This window comes from Pelophylax lessonae (genome assembly GCF_965119305.1).
Source record: "Pelophylax lessonae genome assembly, contig: HAP1_SCAFFOLD_232, whole genome shotgun sequence".
Lineage (NCBI taxonomy): Eukaryota > Metazoa > Chordata > Amphibia > Anura > Ranidae > Pelophylax > Pelophylax lessonae.
In genome coordinates this window covers 3,222-24,358 of record NW_028120100.1, presented here as the reverse complement: position 1 = coordinate 24,358, position 21,137 = coordinate 3,222, and the positions used below count along the sequence as shown (strand labels likewise).

Here is a 21,137-nt window from a genome sequence, read left to right as displayed (position 1 = left end):
GATCAGTCTTCATATTGGGGGACTTCAATTATCCCGACATTGACTGGGAAGAGGGGACTACACACTCACAGAAGGCCCGTCTATTCACGAAAACCTTACAGGATAATTACATGTCACAGTTGGTGGACTCTCCGACTAGAGAAAATGCAGTCCTGGATCTATTGATCACTAATGACCCAGACCTATTCTCGGAGGTAGGAGTCCAGGACAACCTGGGCTCTAGCGATCACAGGATGATCACATTTAGTGTAAATAACAATATAACAAGGCAAGTGGGGAACATAAGAACCCTTAACTTCAGAAGGGCAAACTTTCCAAAATTGTACTCATTGATGGAAATGGTAAACTGGGACCAGACCCTGGGATCCCTGACCACAGAAGAAAAATGGGAATGCTTTAGGAACATATTAAGAAAAGGCATCTTGCAGTGCATTCCTATGGGAAATACATTTAGAAGAGACAAAGCCAAACCTGGCTGGCTAAACCGTAGCATTAAAAAACTTATTAGGAGAAAAAAATTGGCCTTCAGGAAATATAAATCAGGGGGCACAGTATCGGCTTTTGACCAATACAAGGAGGCAAATAAGAAGTGTAAACATGAAATCAAGATGGCTAAAATAGACTTTGAGAGACAAATAGCGGAGGATAGTAAAAAAAAACCCAAAGAAATTCTTTAAGTATATCAACAGCAAAAAAACTGGGGCAGAGCATATTGCACACATAATTAACGATGATGGGAGGATGGTTACAGAGGACACTGAAAAAGCAACCGTGCTGAATGCTTTTTTCTCGTCAGTATTTACATAGGAAACGGAGGGGTACACTGACCATGACGGTATGGTTAGTAGTAATACACAGGACTTGCCACTATGGCTAACAGAGGGTGAAATTAGGGAAAGGCTGGACAAACTTAACACAAACAAATCACCAGGCCCGGATGGCGTACATCCGAGAGTACTTAAGGAACTCAGTAAGGTTATATCCAGACCACTGTTCCTGATCTTTGCGGACAGTATTAGGACAGGAGATGTACCAGGGGAGTGGAGGAAAGCAAACGTGATTCTGATATTCAAAAAGGGTCAGAGGCATATACCGGGAAATTATAGGCTGGTCAGTCTGACATCAGTAGTATGTAAACTTCTGGAGGGGATGATAAGGGACTATATTGTAGAATATGCTAAAGACAAAAGCATCATCAGTAGTAACCAGCACGGGTTTACAAATGGGCGTTCTTGTCAAACCAATCTCTTAACATTCTACGAGGAGGTGAGCTGTGAGCTAGATAGGGGCAGACCAGTGGATGTGGTGTACCTAGATTTCGCTAAGGCGTTTGATACAGTTCCCCACAAGCGCTTAATTTATAAAATAAGGTCTGCAGGTATTGACAGCAGGGTTTGCTCTTGGATACGGAACTGGCTAAAAGGGCGTATCCAAAGGGTGGTAATAAACAGCGCATACTCAGACTGGTCTGAGGTAGTAAGCGGGGTCCCCCAAGGTTCAGTCCTGGGACCAACCTTGTTCAATTTATTCATAAACAGCATTGAGGACGGGATCAGTAGTTCGATATCAGTTTTTGCTGATGACACAAAATTGGCCAGGGCAATAACAGCACAGCATGAAGCAGATATCCTACAGAATGACCTGGACAAAATAACGGAGTGGGCAACGACTTGGCAAATGAGGTTTAACATGGAGAAGTGTAAGGTTTTGCACTTGGGGTCTAGAAACATTAAAGCACAATACACGTTAGGAGGGGAACCCTTGGGGGAATCAAAAATGGAGAAGGATCTGGGAGTCTTGGTTGATGATAGACTAGGCAACAGCTTGCAATGTCAAGCGGCGGCTACCAAGGCTAGCAGAATATTAGCATGCATAAAGAAAGGGATGTTTTCCAGAGATAAGACTATAATCCTTCCACTTTATAAAACTCTGGTCCAACCGCATCTGGAGTATTCTGTCCAGTTCTGGTCGCCAGTCCTCAGAAGGGATGTGTTGGAGCTGGAGAGAGTACAGAGAAGGGCAACTAAACTAATTAGGGGACTGGAGGACCTTGATTATGAAGAGCGTCTCCAATCGCTTGATTTATTCTCCCTGGAGAAGAGACGCCTTAGGGGGGGACATGATAGCAATTTATAAATATCTCAATGGGGATCTCGGCATAGAAAAACAGCTATTCAGTCGAAGGGATTGCATGAGGAATCGAGGGCATACAATGCGATTAGAGGAGAAGCGTTTTAACCTCAGGCAACGTGGGGGGTTCTTTACTGTTAGGGCTACAAGATTGTGGAATTCTCTACCACAAGAGGTGGTTTCTGCGGGAAGTATGGTGGCTTTTAAAAGACTCTTAGACGTACATCTCAAGGATCAGAACATTTAGGGCTATGTGAGATGATTACAGCCATGCATGCCTACAAAGGTTGAACTGGATGGACTATTGTCTTTATTCAACCTCACCTACTATGTAACTATGTAACTATATCATATACAGCCCAGGGTACAGAGTGCAGTGGTCAGGAGTATATCATATACAGCCCAGGGTACAGAGTGCAGTGGTCGGGAGTATATCATATACAGCCCAGGGTACAGAGTGCAGTGGTCAGGAGTATATCATATACAGCCCAGGGTACAGAGTGCAGTGGTCAGGAGTATATCATATACAGCCCAGGGTACAGAGTGCAGTGGTCAGGAGTATACCATATACAGCCCAGGGTACAGAGTGCAGTGGTCGGGAGTATATCATATACAGCCCAGGGTACAGAGTGCAGTGGTCAGGAGTATATCATATACAGCCCAGGGTAAAGAATGCAGTGGTCAGGAGTGTATCATATACAGCCCATGGTACAGAGGGCAGTGGTCAGGAGTATATCATATACAGCCCAGGGTACAGAGTGCAGTGGTCAGGAGTGTATCATATACAGCCCAGGGTACAGAGTGTAGTGGTCAGGAATATATCATATACAGCCCAGGGTACAGAGTGCAGCGGTCAGGAGTATATCATATACAGCCCAGGGTACAGAGCGCAGTGGTCAGGAGTATATCATATACAGCCCAGGGTACAGAGCGCAGTGGTCAGGAGTATATTGTATACAGCCCAGGGTACAGAGTGCAGTGGTCTGGAGTATATCATATACAGCCCAGGGTACAGAGTTCAGAGGTCAGGAGTATATCATTTATAGCCCAGGGTACAAAGTGTAGACAACACTGCCAAAGTTTGAATTTAACTATCACCTCATCCGTACTCTTTAACAACTAGAATGAGTATCAAGCTGTCATTTATCAGTGCTAGGAATACTTTCATCTCAGCTGAATAACTTTTTAGTTTCACCAGAACCAGGAGTAATTTCCAGTGGTCAGTGCAGTGGTCCCTTACATTGATGACCAAGAAGGACCCCCTTATATCATCATCAGTGGGAAGACTGCCCCCCTTACAGATCATTGATGTCAGTTGTTACTGAGAGACAGAAATTGTTCATTGCTTAACCACTTACCGCATATCAACGTACCGGTACGTCGGGTAACTTTGCGGGTTTATACCGGTTATACCCCCCCTCCCGTCGCCTTCCGTGGCTTTGCTCGGGGCTCCTGTCCCACCAGGAGCCCCGAGCACCCAGCCGGCTCGTCCACCGGCTGGATGGAGTCCCGATGAATGCCGGAAACGGCATCGATCGGGTCTCCGATGACGTAACCCAGAGGCGGCGTCCATGACGTCACTTCCGGGTTACTGTGCTGCAAAAGGTGGCAGATTTGAAAAACGGCTGTATGCAAAAATGCCGTTTTCGGCGTTTTGCATACAGGGAAGTGTAGTGGAGGGGTCTAGGGTCTTTTAGACCCTCGATCCCTCCATAAAGTGTACCTGTCACTACATATTGGTGTCACAAGGGATGTTTACATTGCTTGTGACAGCAATAAAAGTGATCAGATTTTTTATTTTTTTTTAAAAACATGTAATAAAGTTAAAAAAAAAAATAAATAGGAAAAAAAAAATTTTAGCAGCCCCTGTCACCGTTAGCTCGCGCACAAAAAAAAATTTATACGCAAGTCGAGCTGCGAATGAAATTGCTGTTCAAACCACACATGTGAGGTATCGCCGCGATCGCCAGACCGTGGGCAATAATTTAAAAAAAAGAGCTACACTCTAACTCTAAACTAGTAACCGTTAAATAAATTTAAAGCGTCGCAGATTGAGATCTCTATTGACCGTAGTTTGTCGCCATCCCACGGGGGGCGCAATTTTAAACCGTAACACGTTGGGTATCTATTTACTCGGCGTGACATCATCTTTCACAATATACAAAAAAATGGGCTAACTTTACTGTTTAGTATTTTTTAAATGCAGTGAAATGTGATTTTTCAAATTTTTTCCAAAAAAATGGCGTTTTAAAGACCGCTGCGCAAATACCGCGTGACAAAAATTTTTGCAATGACCGACATTTTATTCTCCAGAGTCTTTGCTAAAAAAAAATATATATATAATGTTTGGGGGTTCTAAGTAGTTTTCTAGTAAAAAATACTGGTTTTAACTTGTAAACAAAAAGTGTCCGAAATAAGGCTGGGGCTTAAGTGGTTAAGGAGCCTCAAGAAACCTTTGGAGGAACCCTGGCTGAGAAAAGCTGGACTAGGCAGTAATATATTTCTCTCCCCCTTGGTGGGAGTGGAGATGGCCCATCTATAAGGATATACAGTACATACACACAGCACAAGGCCGTGTTCTCACTACGAGACGTTTCTCTGGACTGCAGTTCCTCTGAGCTCCACAAGGTGGTGATCTCACTTCTACCCAGACAGGAAGTCTCTATGGAAGACAGGAAGTGATGTCAAGGATAGACAGGAAGTGATGTTTGACAAAGACAGGAAGTTCCATGAGGTAGGCAGAAGCGAGGAGACGTCGCTGGAAGTGGCAGCAGAGGAGGTAATAAGATCTTATTCCCCCCCCCCCCCCCACCTCATGTCCTTCCTCCATAGTCACTGTGACGTCTTTTATCTCCAGCAGATGATGATACACACATATATAGTGTGGAAACCTAGATTAATCCCATTAGGGTCAGAACATTCCTGTGCAACCTCTATAGGGTCCAGGTATGGCCTCATGCTACCAATAGTGACACTGACCCCAGCCAAATGCAAAACTAGTAAAAAACAGTCAGAAAAGATGAGTAGGGAAAAAAATGTTATTGACCTCCACCTGTAAAACCATTCCTGTTGTGGGGGGTTATCTCATTGTTGCCCATTTAGTGCACCTGATAATTTCAATTAAAACCAAAGTAGTGGAATCTGATAAACAACCCCCACTGCTACTTAACTGACCAGATCAATATTCCAGGAGTTTACTTGATTTGATGCTATACTATATAAAAAGTGGATGTGTCTGGATGGTGACTGTATCATTGTGTGTGTCAGGTTCCTATAAGGTGTCAGGATGTCACTGTCTATTTCTCCATGGAGGAGTGGGAGTATTTAGAAAGACACAAGGATCTCTACAAGGACGTCATGATGGAGAATCAGCCGCCCCTCACATCACCGGGTAAGAGGAGACTTTATTGTAAAGGAGAGAGCAGTACGGAGGCTCCACCTAGATCCCCCATCATCTGATAAACACATAGAAACAATGTATTCAGTCAGTGTGTGTCAGGGCTGGGCTCCTGCAGCTCTTTTCTTTCAGAGCTCAGAAGTTGCTTAGCTGTCGGTTAATTGCCAGACGCTCGTTACCACAGTGACTCACCTGGTTACCATTACCTGCCTCATTAGTCCAGTCCACAGCCAGCCCCATTTGGCTATTTAAGTAGCTTAGCTCATTTCCTCCATGCCCTTGCGTGGTCTATGCTCTCCAGTGTGTTCCTGTGTATGACTTGCCGTGGCTGACTTCTCTTTCGATACCTGTTCCTGTTTTGTTTCGCCTGACTAAACTGACTTATGGTTTCCTGATCCTTGCTCCTCTGATTACCTGTTCTGGCATCCAAACCCCGGCTTCTGTTTTTCACTACGTTCCTGAACTGTTATTTTTGCTATTTTCTTAAAGGTGTGATTTTAACTGCACTTTCTGTTTAAATACTCAATACACTCAATACCACTGCAGCCTCGTGCCTCCCCACTTACCATTGAGGCTTTTGATGGGAGACCTCTACAGCCTGCCCATGTGACCCATGAAACCACTCTTGACCATGGGTGTAGGGTCTTCTCCATGAGATAATTTGAATTCCTAGTGATTTCCTTACCTCATTACCCAGTTGTCATTGGTTATCCATGGTTACAGAGGTCCAATCCCTCTTTTAATTGCCGTAATGCTGAGGTTTTGTCATGGCCCCCACAATGCAGTAATACATCTTTTTAGAAAGTGATTAAGATCATGTGCATGTCTTCAGTCTCTTTACTGCCAGAAGAGTACCAGGAATTCTGTGATGTCTTTGACAAAGGTCAGGCCGCTATTTTGGCACATCGGCCTTTTAAAGCGCACAGTTGACTTTCAACCCCGAAGCCATTCCTCCTCGTGGCCGGGTTTACCTGCTGTCTGTCTCAGAGGAGAAGGCAATGGAGAAGTATGCTGCGATTTAACTATCCCAGGGGTTCATCCGCAAATCCTCTTCTCCTTCCAGTGCCGACTTTTTCTTTGTGGGAAAAAAAAAGAGTGGCAAACTGAGTCTCTGTATCGATTATAGGCGTCTCATTCACATTACTGTTAAAAATACTTATCCAATCCCATTGATAACGGAATTATTTGACTGCCTCAAGGGAACAACGGTCTTCACTAAGCTCGATTTGCGAGGGGCATACAATCTTGTGAGGATTAATGAGGGCCACAAATAGAAATTTAATACTAGGACCGGACACTACGAATACCTCGTAATGCCCTTTTGGTCTCTGCAACGCTCATGCAGTTTTCCAGGACTTTGTTAACGATGTCCTCTGAGATATGCTGCCATAATAGGTGGTAATTTACCTGGGTGATATTCTCATATATTGTAAATCCCTAGAGAACCTCCACACAGATATCTCTCCCGTGTGCTACAGAGGTTGAGAGAAAGCAACCTCTATTGCAAGTTGGAAAAATGCAAGTTCCATGAACAGGTTCAATTTTTGGGTTATGTCATTTGTGCTGCCAGGTTATCGATGGACCTAGAGAAGCCATCTGCAGTTTTAAAGTGGCTTCGGCCCATACGACTATGTGCTCTACAACATTTTCTTGGCTTTGTTAATTATTATCAGAAATTTATGAGTAATTTCTCTTTTCTGGTCAAACCCCTTCATTGATACTTTATGACCAGAAAAGAGGGCAACCCACAGAATTGGTCCCTGGAATCCATTAAAGCCTTTGAAACCCTCAAGGCCACTTTTGCTGCAGTTCCTGCGCTGGAACATCCTAATCCCATGTTGCCCGTCATTCTTGAAGTTGATGCATCTGAGACTGGAGTAGGCGCTTTCCTGTCTCAACCTCCTACCCCTGAGAGTTCTATCCATCCTTGTGGCTACTTTTCTAAAAAATTGTCTCTAACAAAATGAAATTCGGAAACTGGGGATAGAGAATTATTAGCCATAATTTTAACTCTTAAAGAAGGGAGGCATCTCATCAAGGGTACTACTGTGCTGGTCCTCATTTTGACTGACCATAAGAATCTTTCATTCTTGTCTGAGGCTAGATGTTTAGCTCCTGGAAGGGCTCAGTGGGACCTTTTTCTGTCAAGCTTCAATTACATAGTCTCATTAATACCTGATACAAATAATATAAGAGCAGATACCTTATTGCCGCAGTTTTCCTCCTCTTCCAAAATGGAGTCTGTTCCCACTCCTGTGATACCTTCGGACTGCATTTTGACTATTTTTTTCTAGTCTCACTTCACCTTTGAGTGAGAGAATGATGCCCTCTCAGATCCATTCTCCTCCTGGAAAACCTCATGACCGCTGCATTGTCCCTGAGAATCTTCACACCATTTTCCTCCAGACCTACCATTCACCTAAGGCAGCTGGGCACCCAGGAAAAAAATCAACGGCGTATGGACATATTGTTGAGACCTAAGGCCTATGTCTCAACAATGCTGGTGGCCTAGTCTCCGTGCTCATGAAACCAGCTTTGTAGTCGCTTGTCCTGTGTGTGCTCAGAATAAAACCCCACGACACCTTCCAGTGGGCCTCCTTCAACCCATACGCAGAGAAGAGAGGCCTTGGATACACTTGTCTGTGGATTTTATTATGGATTTACGCAACTCCCATAGCAAAACAGTGTAACGCTCCTGCGTTTTATGTATGGTGTGGATTTTCAGCTGCAGAAATATTCCACTTCAGTAGTCATGTAAGAGAAACGCTGAGATACCATTCCCAACCCTCAATGACTCATCGTGTGGAAGGTCTCAATTCAGCAAGTAAATACACACACTCAATAAGATGTTTCCTAGAGTGACTTATGTATATAGTAACACAGTGATGATAGACTGAAGAGACAGGTTGGGTGGAGATAGTAGAAGACAGACACTTGAAGGTAAGATAGTAGCAGATGGATGCAGATAGGTTTAGCAATCATGTATGGTAGCAGATGACAGAGTAGCAGGTGGACATACAAGAGAGATCAACCCAGTGCAGGAATAGGTGGCAGTAGGCTCAAGAGCTAGCAATCTTAGACAACGCAGATGTAGTAATAGTCCTTAGTATGCAGAGCTAGATAGTGTAAGCTTTAGTATAAAGGTTATAGAGGTTTCCCCTGCGGGGTACTTATCACTAATAGCAATGTAGTAGAGGAGAGGTTCAGCAAGAGCGGATGATCCAGTAGCGGGATACAGGGATCAGCGCAGCGTGGTTCCGTCAGCGAGGTATGCTTGCAAGCATGAGAGCTTCAAGCCAAGTTAGCATCAAGGTGCAAAGGTGTTTGAACGAACACATGTGAGTGAGAGCCGGCGATCTAAATAGCCATCCAGTCCGGCGCTCAGTGATGACAGCATCAGTCTTAAAGGGAAACACACCTATATGTGCTTCATCTATCTAGGTAGATGGAAAGCACCCGGAAATAATGTGATAGGAGGCACTGAGAGTGCCAGAACCTTACAAACAGATATTCTTATGGTGGTTGACCGTTTTTCAAAATGTCACATTGCATTCCGCTAAAGAAGTTGCCTGTGTCCAAGCAACTGGCATCCATTTTCACTGGAGAGTTCTTTCAGTTACATGGGTTACCTAAAGTTATCATCTTGGACAGGGGTAGCCAGTTGGTGTCCAAGTTTTGGTGAGCCTTTTGTGCACAGTTGGGATTTCCCCTTTCCTTCTCCTCTGCATATCACCCACAGTCCAATGGGGCCGTAGAATGGGCCAACCAAGCCTTGAAGCAGTTCTTACGTTGCTATATTTCTGACCACCATAACAACTGGTGGGACCTGTTACCTTGGGTAGAGTTTGCTCACAATAGCACCATCAATGCCGCCTCCTGATTATCTCAGTTTACCAGCAAAAATAGATAGAGAAAGAAAGGATGGGGCTTTGTGGGCCAGTGGGAGTAGAAGGATCAGACGCAAAACCAATTTATAAAAAATATATCTCAGTTTATGGTGAACTATGAGTTCCAGCCATCCATGTTGCCTGATACATCTGTTCCGCAAGGCATTTCTGCGTTAGAGCAACATCTTCAGGAACTTTGTTCCACTTAGGTGCAGGTCCAAGAATCTTTGCAACACTCCAGAGAGAGGTACAAACCATGCTGACCACAGACTCCTACCTGCATCCTCCTACTAAGTTGGGGAGAGGGTAAGGTTAACCCAGTGGCCTACACATTAGATCTTCCTTCCAACGTTCGTATTTACAATGTATTCCATGTTTCTTTACGTGTTATTGCTATACCACCTCAGTACTACACCTTCGCCCGCTTAAGGTTGACAACCATGTGGAATATGAGATTCAATCTATCATTAACTTCCATAGGTTTAGTGGACACATACGCTATCCAGTTCAAAGGGGTTACGGTCCAGGGGAATGCTCTTGGGTCTAATCCTCTGACGTAAATGCTCCTGCCCTGTTCCAGGCTTTCCATATACATTTTCCCCTTAAGTCTTTTGCTCCTCCAAGGGGGAGGGATTGTTGAGGAAGGGGCTACTGTCAGGGCTGGGCTCCTGATAGTTAGCGAGCTGCTCTTTTCCTTTAGTGTTTAGAATCTGCTTAGCTGTCGGGTAACTACCAGCCGCTTGTTACCACAGTGACTCACCTGGTTACCATTTCCTGCCTCATTAGCCCAGCCTACAGCCAGCCCCTTTTTTGCTTTTGAAGCAGCTGAGCTCATTTCCTCCTTGCCCTTGCTTGGTCTATGATCTCCAGTGTGTTCCTGTGTTACTTGCCCTGGCTGACTTCTCTTCCTATTCCTGTTCCTGATTTTTGCTTCCGACTATGCTGACTTCTGGTTTCTTGACCCCGGCTCCTCTGATTACCTGCTCTGGCATCCACATCCCGGCTTCTGTTTTTGACTGCATTCCTGAACTGTAATTTTTTTTTCTATTTCATTAAAGGTGTGATATATTTTTTTTAACTGTACTTTCTGTCTTCGCCTGGTTTATGGTCCCCGACAGTGTGTGTGTGTTTCCTACAGATGGTTACAGTAATGGGAACCTACCAGAGAGATGTCCCTGTCCTCTGTATTCCCGGGATTCCACAAAGGAAGGTCACACCATCCCTCAACATCATCAGGTAGAGGAGGAGCAATCACTGATAGTATCATTAGGATCTGTACATTATCTGCATTGTTACATTGATGTCATTTTTATTATATATTCAGAGTGGAAACCTGAGAGATTCTAAAGTTGAGGTTAAAGAAGAGATAAAAGAGGAGGATGATGAGGATGGGGTCAAAGAGGAAGTACACAAAGATCTGTACCAGGACACCATGGTGGAGTCATCCAGCTACAGAAACCCACCAGAGAGATTTCCCCGTCCTCTGTATTCCTGGGATTCCACACAGGAAGGTCACACCAACCCTCACCATCATCAGGTAGATGTCTGATAATTATTGGTAGTTATGGTTTATACAGTGGCTTGCGAAAGTATTCGGCCTCCTTGAACTTTGCGACCTTTTGCCACATTTCAGGCTTCAAACATAAAGATATAAAACTGTAATTTTTTGTGAAGAATCAACAAGTGGGACATAATCATGAAGTGGACGAAATTTATTGGATATTTCAAACTTTGTTAACAAATAAAAAAACTGAAAAATTGGGCGTGCAAAATTATTCAGCCCCTTTACTTTCAGTGCAGCAAACTCTCTTCATAAGTTCAGTGAGGATCTCTGAATGATCCAATGTTGACCTAAATGACTAATGATGATAAATAGAATCCACCTGTGTGTAATCAAGTCTCCGTATAAATGCACCTGCACTGTGATAGTCTCAGAGGTCCGTTTAAAGCGCAGAGAGCATCATGAAGAACAAGGAACACACCAGGCAGGTCCGAGATACTGTTGTGGAGAAGTTTAAAGCTGGATTTGGAAACAAAAAGATTTCCCAAGCTTTAAACATCCCAAGGAGCACTGTGCAAGCGATAATATTGAAATGGAAGGAGTATCAGACCACTGCAAATCTACGAAGACTTGCTGTCCCTCTAAACTTTCAGCTCATACAAGGAGAAGACTGATCAGAGATGCAGCCAAGAGGCCCATGATCACTCTGGATGAACTGCAGAGATCTACAGCTGAGGTGGGAGACTCTGTCCATAGGACAACAATCAGTCGTATACTGCACAAATCTGGCCTTTATGGAAGAGTGGCAAGAAGAAAGCCATTTCTTAAAGATATCCATAAAAATTGTCGTTTAAAGTTTGCCACAAGCCACCTGGGAGACACACCAAACATGTGGAAGAAGCTGCTTTGGTCAGATGAAACTAAATCGAACTTTTTGGCAACAACGCAAAACGTTATGTTTGGTGTAAAAGCAACACAACTCATCAGCCTGAACACCCCATCCCCACTGTCAAACATGGTGGTGGCAGCATCATGGTTTGGGCCTGCTTTTCTTCAGCAGGGACAGGGAAGATGGTTAACATTGATGGGAAGATGGATGGAGCCAAATACAGGACCATTCTGGAAGAAAACCTAATGGAGTCTGCAAAAGACCTGAGATTTGTCTTCCAACAAGACAATGATCCAAAACATAAAGCAAAATCTACAATGGAATGGTTCACAAATAAACATATCCAGGTGTTAGAATGGCCAAGTCAAAGTCCAGACCTGAATCCAATCGAGAATCTGTGGAAAGAACTGAAAACTGCTGTTCACAAACCCTCTCCATCCAACCTCACTGAGCTCGAGCTGTTTTGCAATGAGGAATGGGCAAAAATTTTAGTCTCTCGATGTGCAAAGCTGGTAAGAGACATACCCCAAGCGACTTACAGCTGTAATCGCAGCAAAAGGTGGCGCTACAAAGTATTAACTTAAGGGGGGCTGAATAATTTTGCACGCCCAATTTTTCAGGTTTTATTTGTTAAAAAAGTTTGAAATATCCGATTAAATTTCGTTCCACTTCATGATTGTGTCCCACTTGTTGATTCTTCATAAAAAATTAGTTTTATATCTTTATGTTTGAAGCCTGAAATGTGGCAAAAGTTCGAAAAGTTCAAGGGGGCCGAATACTTTTGCAAAGCACTGTAAGCAATCGTGTTTTTTTACAATGAATATTTTATATTTTTCAGAATGAAAACTCCAAGGATAATATTGTTGTAAAAGAAGAGTATAAAGAGGAGGATGAGGAGTATGGAGTGATGGAGGAGGTTTCAGAAGGACACAAGGATATGATGGAGCCACCTAATACCAGGAACCCCCCAGAGAGATGCCCCCGTCCTCTGTATTCCCGGGATTCCACACAGGAAGGTCACACCATCCCTCACTGTTACAAGGTTGGTGCGATGGAGTATCTAGAACATGGAGTTGTGGAGGGGATGTGTGTCTTTTTTATGTAAGCTTATATTTTCCAGATGATATTCTCTCTCATTTTCTTGGTTTAGAGTGGAGATCCAATCGATATAGAATTTGAGGTTAAAGCAGAAGAAGAAATGTATGTGAGGGATGATCAGCAGTCTATGGAGGAGGATGGAATAATGGGGACATTTATAGAGGAGGACACTCCTACAGAGATCAGCACAGGTGGGTCATTAACACTAAATACATTCCCCCACCCATACTGCTCACTGATTGGTCCAGAGTAGGGCAGGGACTGGGTGATATCAGCCTGTAATCCCCTGGTCACTTTCCTGAGCTGTGTTCCCCATCCTGTATTCCTGTATTTCTCTCGGATAATCTTCCTTCTCTGTGCTGCAGACACAATTTATGTCTCTAGACTGGATGTATGGAGATTCTGGGGCTCAGCTGGCAGTAAAATGTTGATGTTCACCATAGATGTAGCTTGACCTAGACACCTGGGGTATGTACCTTGGGTCTTCTGCCCCATGCCCAGGTCTAGCAAGATCTCTGACAGAACAATTCTCTCGGGGTTACTTGCTCTGTTATTTGCTGGCTCTGCCGGGTGGAGGGATATGTCTGTATAGTCTCACACCCAAGTCACTGAGTTCCTTTCATTTTTTTTTTTTTTGAGCCATGTATATTCTATCTATACAATGCACACACTGTTACACACAAACACACAAAAACTTGAAGAAAAGACATGAAAAGACACGCACACTGGTGAACAGTCACAAACAGTTTTACAATCCTCAGTAAACATGAATGAGCCACAAATCCACCCTTCTGGTGTCACGGAGAATAAGCTGACAGTGCGCCACTCTGCAATTCCAGGTGTTCTCTCACCTCTTCAGATGGACCCCATTGCTCCATACCAAGAGGACACACCCAGCATGAAATCACACACCTTCAGGTACATGTAGGCGGAGCCTCCTCTTTAGGTAGCTAGCTCCTGTTACTAGAGATAAAGAGACTCCATAGTGCTCACTGTTATATTTATTACATGGATAAGAAAAGCACTCACAAGGTTAAAAAATCAATCCAGCATTGAATACACACAATCACTGCAGATTCCCCAAGCATCAGTCTCAGTGTAACTTGAGGGCACTCCGCCTAACGTGATGATGTCTTCAAACCACTCCCATCTGATGCGTTGCATCCTGATTGGACTTCCCCAGAGATATATATGGTCTTCAGGATCAGTTCAGTCTTCATCTTAGTTGTCGCCCCCCCCCCCCCCCCCATCCTCACTCTCTGACCTCTGGTGGGGCTCAGCCCCGCTGTTATTCATGACTAAATCATGGACTAAATAAGGATGTGCGGGACTTTTTATGTTGGGAAGATGGCAATGAGTGATAGAGGGGGAGGGGACACTTGTCCTATAATCCCCTCATCACTGTCACTCCTATAAAAGACAGTTCTCATTGTTTCCTCACTCTCTGACTAAGGTCCATGAATAAAGAAATGAACTGGTAGGAGATTAGAGGACCCATTTACTAGTTACCTTGAGGGGGGAATTGTAAGATCCTCAGAGACAAAGCTGTCTGCTGTGGGCAGAGTCCTGGTTTAGGGGAACCAATCTGCTCATGTCTAGTAATAATCTTTATATTTCTATTTTAGTAGATGGACGGGAGATGAGGAAAACCTCAGAGGATTGTCTCACTTTGTCTCCAGACTGTAAAGTAGAAGATGAGGACATCACACAGTATAGTCCAGGAGAAAACCCGGCTACCTCAAATGTCCATCCGGCACCACACAGTGTAGATGGACCATCATATTCCTCTTATCCTGAGGAACCTCAGACTGTGAGGGACATTGCTGGACCATCGTATTCCTCTTTTCCTGAGAAACCCAAGACTATGAGGGATGGTGCCGGGCCATCGTATTCCTCTTTTCCTGAGGAACCTCAGACTGTGAGGGACAGTGCGGGACCATCGTATTCCTCTTTTCCTGAGAAACCCAAGACTGTGAGGGAGGGTGCCGGGCCATTGTATTCCTCTTTTCCTGAGGCACCTCAGACTGTGAGGGACAGTGCGGGACCATCGTATTCCTCTTATCCTGAGGAACCTCAGACTGTGAGGGACGGTGCCGTCCTTACAACAGATAAGAGGTTCTCCTGTGCTGAGTGCGGGAAGAGTTTCAGTTTTAAATACAATCTTCATGTGCATAAAAGATCTCACACTGGTGAGAAGCCGTCTTCCTGTCCTGAGTGCGGGAAATGTTTTGCACAGAAGTCCGATCTTTCCAGACATCAGAGATTTCACACGGGGGAGAAGCCATATTCCTGTCTTGAGTGCGGGAAATGTTTTGCACAGAAGTCTAGTCTTCACAATCATCAGAGCTCACACACTGGTGAGAAGCTTTATTCTTGTCCTGAGTGTGGAAAATGTTTTTCACATAAGTCATATGTTTCCACACATCAGAGATTGCACACGGGGGAAAAGCCATATTATTGTTCTGAGTGTGGGAAATGTTTTTCATGCAAGTCCGATCTTTCCACACATCAGAGATCGCACACGGGAGAGAAGCCGTATTCCTGTTCTGATTGTGGGAAATGTTTTTCACACAAGTCTGGGATTTCCAAACATCAGAGATTGCACACAGGTGAGAAGCCGTATTCCTGTCCTGAGTGCAGGAAATGTTTTGCACTGCAGTCCACTCTTTCCACACATCAGAGATTGCACACAGGTGAGAAGCCGTATTCCTGTCCTGAGTGCGGGAAATGTTTTGCACAGAAGTGCAATCTTTCCACGCATCAGAGATCGCACACGGGTAAGACGCCGTATTCCTGTCCTGAGTGCGGGAAATGTTTTGCACAGAAGTCCAATCTTTCCACGCATCAGAGATCGCACACGGGTGAGAAGCCGCATTCCTGTCCTGAGTACGGGAATTGTCAGTCACAGAAGTCCTCTGTTTACAGTCATCTGAGATTGGACACTGAGGAGAATGAACTTTCCTGGTCTGAGTGAGGGAAATGTTCCTCACTGAAGTCCTGTCTTCCTGTACATCAGGGGTCCCACACAACCCTGGAGGTGTATTAGTGCCTTGAGTGCGGGAAATGTCTTCTATATGAATGTTGGTGGACGTGTGGAAGAAGCACACCCTGATATACACCTCAGATATACTCCATGGCTGATCTTCATCATGTAAGAAACCCTTCATAAGGAGATCAGAGATCACCAAAGACATGGATGAAGTGTTGTCCCGTGTCGGCCATTGATAGCAGGAGAAAAATAAAAATGGAGTCTTTACCTTTCATTGGCTGAGTACATTTTGTGCGGGAAGATTTCACAAACACTTACAGATCTGGTTGTTATAAATGTGTTAATGAAATGTGACCCGCATTCCCCCAGTCATGGTGAATTGGGATTTCCTATAATGGTCAGTTCCATCTAGTGGCCATAATGTGCTTTCCTGACAGATGTCCATGGCAGCATACGTTTGGGTAGCTCCTCCCTCGTTCCTCCCCCCGTAAGACCCCACCCCCATAAATGTTGAGGATAAGCCAATGGCTGCGTTCATTTTTTGTCCTCCTCACTTATAGGACAATTTTTGTATGAATTTTTCCTACCTATTGGAAGTATTGGTGGGCGGGTCTGGTGCTGGGCAGCTGTGCGGGATGTCAGGAGCTTCTTTTGGTATCCAGAAGTCTTCCAGGATGTCCCGAGTGGTCATTGAGTCCCCAGCTATCAGCGGGGTGGTGTTATTTCACACATATGTAGAGGATCCATGCCTGGAGAGTGGGCCCTGCTATCGACGGCCATTTGCATTGGCTGGGAGCCCAGCTGTTAGCGGGTGGCCATTAAGTGTTAGACACGTGAAAATCGTTTCGCTGCGAATACAAATTCCGTCAAATTTTTGGTTATTCCTAGATTCGGATGTATCCAAATCTCCAAATGATATTGTAATGAATTTTGTTTAAATCTGTTAAAATTTGTTTTGTTTATTTGTTTTCTAACGAATTCCAACTTTTTGTAGCGATTCAAATTCGGATCAGTCAAAAAAAAAAAAAAACATCGACCGATGCAAATTCTGTGTGAAGAAATAGCTGGTTGTTAAGCAGCAAGCCTGAAAGCCAGCTGCCCGCATCCTTACCAACCATGACTCATCAGCTGTCAGCGGGCTTCCCCACTGACAGATGAATGGAAAGAATGCCGGCAATAGAAGAAAACAGCGTGCCCCCCTCCCCCCAGTCTATACCAGACCCTTCGGGGGCCAAAATGTAAAAAAAACAAAAAAAAAAAAAAGCGTGGGTTCTCCCCTATAATCCATACCAGACCCTTTATCCTGGCATGCAGCCCAGCAGGTCAGGAAAGCCCTCACCCCCCCACCTCAAAGCACCTTGTCCCCATGTTGATGGGGACAAGGGCCTCTTCACCACAACCGCGGCCTGTGCTTGTGGGGGTCTGCAGGCAGAGGACTTGTCATAATCTGAAAGCCCCTTTTACCAAGGAGGCGCCCAGATCCCGCCCCCACCCCCCACCCTTTGTGTGAATGAGCATCGGGAACATATTACCCGTACCTATTCACCAAAAAGTGTCAAAAAATAATAAAAACACACATGCAATTTTTGAAAAATCCTTTATTAAAAAATAACTACTGCAGGCTCTTCCTCTATTTGACATTTCTTACATAGGTAAGGGGCGGTAAGTATATCCAAGAGATATACCTAACCTACAGGTGGGCTGAAACCTACATTATTAAAGATAAGAGTACACTAACTATGAGTCATAATCAAGATGGTTTTTGCTCATATACCTAGGTGACCCCTATAGAGAAAGACACCCACATATTATGGGAGTATAAACTCCATCCGGTGTATACCAACCTGCTATCCTCATAAGGTGATCATCCTTCCTCCTTTCTGTGTGAATAGATATAGAATAGAGAATGTAATTACTCCTCACACTACTACACATATATATTTTATCTTCTACCTAGGATCATCAGGACAGATACCTATATATATATATATATATATATATATATATATATATATATATATATATATTATATATATATATATATATATATATATATATATATATAGAACATGTTTTGGTCCAATTTTCCCCCCTGTGTCCGCCCCTGGTCGGGTTAATTTGTTGGGGGTTGGAAGGAAGGCCGTGTGCTAGTAAGCCATGTTTGTATTTATTATGATGTACATAAATACAGATTATGTTCTATGTGTATGAAACATTAATATCGAGTCTGTTTATAAGAGAAAACTGTCTGTACATCTTCATAGTCCTGAAGAAGTCATGTGCGAAACGCGTTGACCAGTGAACAGAGGAAATATCTATACCTACACGAACCTTATGATATATACCAACTTATCCTTATATATGTATGATGTACATGAGTGAAATTAGTAGGAGACATGGATCTCCTGTGTACGAGCTGAGCTCAGTTTGGGGCCAGTTTCCTCATTTTATTGAGATCTTAGGATAAATCCATGTAGTTGTTATCTGTCTCCTGCTGTGCCCTTAAAGTCCACACATATGACAGTGGTTCCTTGTGATCTGTAGTTTCGCATTTTTTTGGATAAGAGAAGGGATTTAGTAGGATACTCCAAATAACTGTTTACAGGTAAGGACAACTCTCTCAATAGAACTGTATCGCAGATCATCTGCAGGACCATAAAGCACCTGTATGGGATGAACAAGTCCCTTTGTAGCTGAAGGAACTCAATGAACCTTGCCTCTTCAAGACACTAGCCAGTGTCTCCTTTAGCTTGCACCCAGTAAATGACTTCTATCACCCAGAGGAGCATCTAACAGCACAAGTCCCAAGGATCCATTGTGTGTGTGGGGGGGGGGGGTCTATACTCACAAGGCTCTTGGAGCACACACACCAGTCTTCCTCAGTAGTAACAGCCAGGATCCGCAGATATCCTCCCTCAGTCAGCCCTCGTAAGGACCAATGGGTTTGCAACTTCAATGTTTTAGGCCCTCAGGTCGCCCACCCGAAGCTGCCTGGCAGCCTCTGCAAGGGAGAGGCAGCAGCCCCCTCCCCACTTAGACCTCTCTCCCTAGAGGTAGACTGGACTGGACTACGAGCCCATGTGCTCTTCAGATATAAATGCAGGTACCCAGCATGCCTTGGGGCACATCCCCTTCTAATTGGCCAGGGCTGTACAGACATCCATGCTCTCATCTGTCAGGCTTCCATCCACCTGTCCAATATAATCCATGGCTATTGGATCAATATTAATCATCAATACAACAAGAGCTGTGTCCCTGTTAGGCAGGGAAACCAAAAACTATATCCACTCATTCTAGCACCTACCTAGGAGGACTCTACATCTGTATGGCAGGGTCTGTTTGATTATTCACCTGCTGGGATGGTGCTCTGATGTGAGAAGCTGCAGTGTCAGTATTCCTTTAGCAGTAATTAACCCCTTATGGGTTTTTCTCACCTAGCAAACAGAAACAACTGTTACACTGTCTTTTCTGACAGCTTAGGAGACTTTAGCAGCTGTAGTTTGAATTGCGATTTTTTTTTTTTTTTTAATTACTACATAGCTTGAGTAGCAATTATATATGGTATAATATTTTTTTCCTAACAATATGGAGTTCTCCTTTGCACCGTGTCTGTTTATCATGGATTTATTTCTTACTGTGAAAGGTCCTTGTGCCACTGCAGCCTAATCCCTCTATGCTGTGGCTGCTCTATGCAGGTTATAGCTGGAGGGGGGCAGCGTCTTCCTTACTGATACTGTTCCTGGATTGTCAGCCCTTCCGCAGGCCTCATAAAGCTGGTGTATGGGAAGCTGACTAATGGACACTTTCTATTAAGCCTCTCCAGATCTGCATGTACAAGGGGTCTCAACTCTGACCATGTCAAGCTTTTCCCTTGCAGGATCACTCAACTGACCAGTTTAATCCTCTTCAAACAATTCCTAATAGGAAGATGAGGATTGTCTATAAGCAGGTTTTTGTACCTCCCTTCCTGCAGAGGTACCTGCAATCAGTGGTGTATTTAGGTTTTGTGCTGCCCTAGGCCGGACTAAACTCATGCACCCCCTTATTTACTTACGACCCACCCCTTATTGTCAAGGCCACGCCCTTTCCTGTTTCAGACCCGCCCTATCATCTGTAAACCACACCCCATTCCTCTTTAGGCTCCACCTTTTCCTCTCTGCACATTAAAAGTGGGTACAAAGTGCCTACTTGTATATTTTGTTGTTTTGTATGGGTACGTTGGCTCATGGGAGCGCTCCTGGGGGCCCCCCACTAAGCAGCAGGGATGCCAATCCACGGGGCCAGTGGCCGCAATTGCTGCCGGGCACCCGCGATCGCTCCCCGCTGAGAGAGAATGACGGCCTGCTGTTGTAAATACAGCTGACCGTTGTTCTCTCTGAAATGATCACAGAGCACCTGTGATCCTTCTATATAGTAAACACAGGTCTCTATGGTCATTTCACAAGCCCCTCCCCCATACAGTTAGAAAACACCCCCTAGGCTCACACTTAACCCTTTGATCACCCCCGGATTAACCCCCTTCCCTGCCAGTGTCATTATTACAGTAGCAGGGCATATTTGTAGCACTGATTACTGTAGTAATGTCACTGGTCCCCCCAAAAGTGTCAAAAATTTCAGTTAGGGGATCCGATCTGTCTGCCGCAATGTCGCAGTCCCGCTAAAAATCACAAATTGACGCCATTACTAGTAAAAAAAAAAATAAAAATAAAAAAATGACATAAATATTTCCCCTAGTTTGTAGACACAATAACTTTTGCACAAACCAATCAATATACACTTATTGGGATTTTTTTTTTACCAAAAATATAGCAGAATACAAATTGACCTAAAAGGATGACAAAATTAGATTTTTAAATTTTTATGGGGGAATGTTATATAGCAGAATGTGAAAATCAATATTTTTTTTCACGAATTGTTGCTCTTTTTTGTTTATAACGCAATAAATAAAAATCGCAGAGGTGATCAAATACCACCAAAAGAAAGTTCTATTTGTGGGAAAGAAAGGACATTCATTTTTTTAGGGTACAGTCTTGCACGACCGAGCAATTGTCCTTTAAAGTAATGCAGTCCTGAATCGCAAAAAATGGCCTGGTCATTAAGGGGGAAAATCTTCCAGGGCTGCGGGCATAGTGCAGGGGCTGCAGACATGGTACAGGAGATGCAGGCATGGTGCAGGGGCTACGGACATGGTACAGGAGATGCAGGGGTTGCGGGCATAGTGTAGGGGCTGCAGTCATGGTACAGGA

The 21,137-nt window shown here is 44.2% G+C and overlaps 1 protein-coding gene across 1 annotated transcript; it reads left to right on the top strand.

The window, feature by feature from the left end:
* Positions 1-6,343: 6,343 nt before the first annotated feature.
* On the top strand, positions 6,344-15,876 carry LOC309543575 (uncharacterized protein; the record flags this gene model as incomplete). Its single annotated transcript, XM_082276040.1, has 2 exons — positions 6,344-6,410; positions 15,011-15,876. The coding sequence occupies 2 exons, from the start codon at positions 6,344-6,346 to the stop codon at positions 15,874-15,876; spliced, it is 933 nt and encodes a 310-aa protein (XP_082132166.1).
* Positions 15,877-21,137: the final 5,261 nt, after the last annotated feature.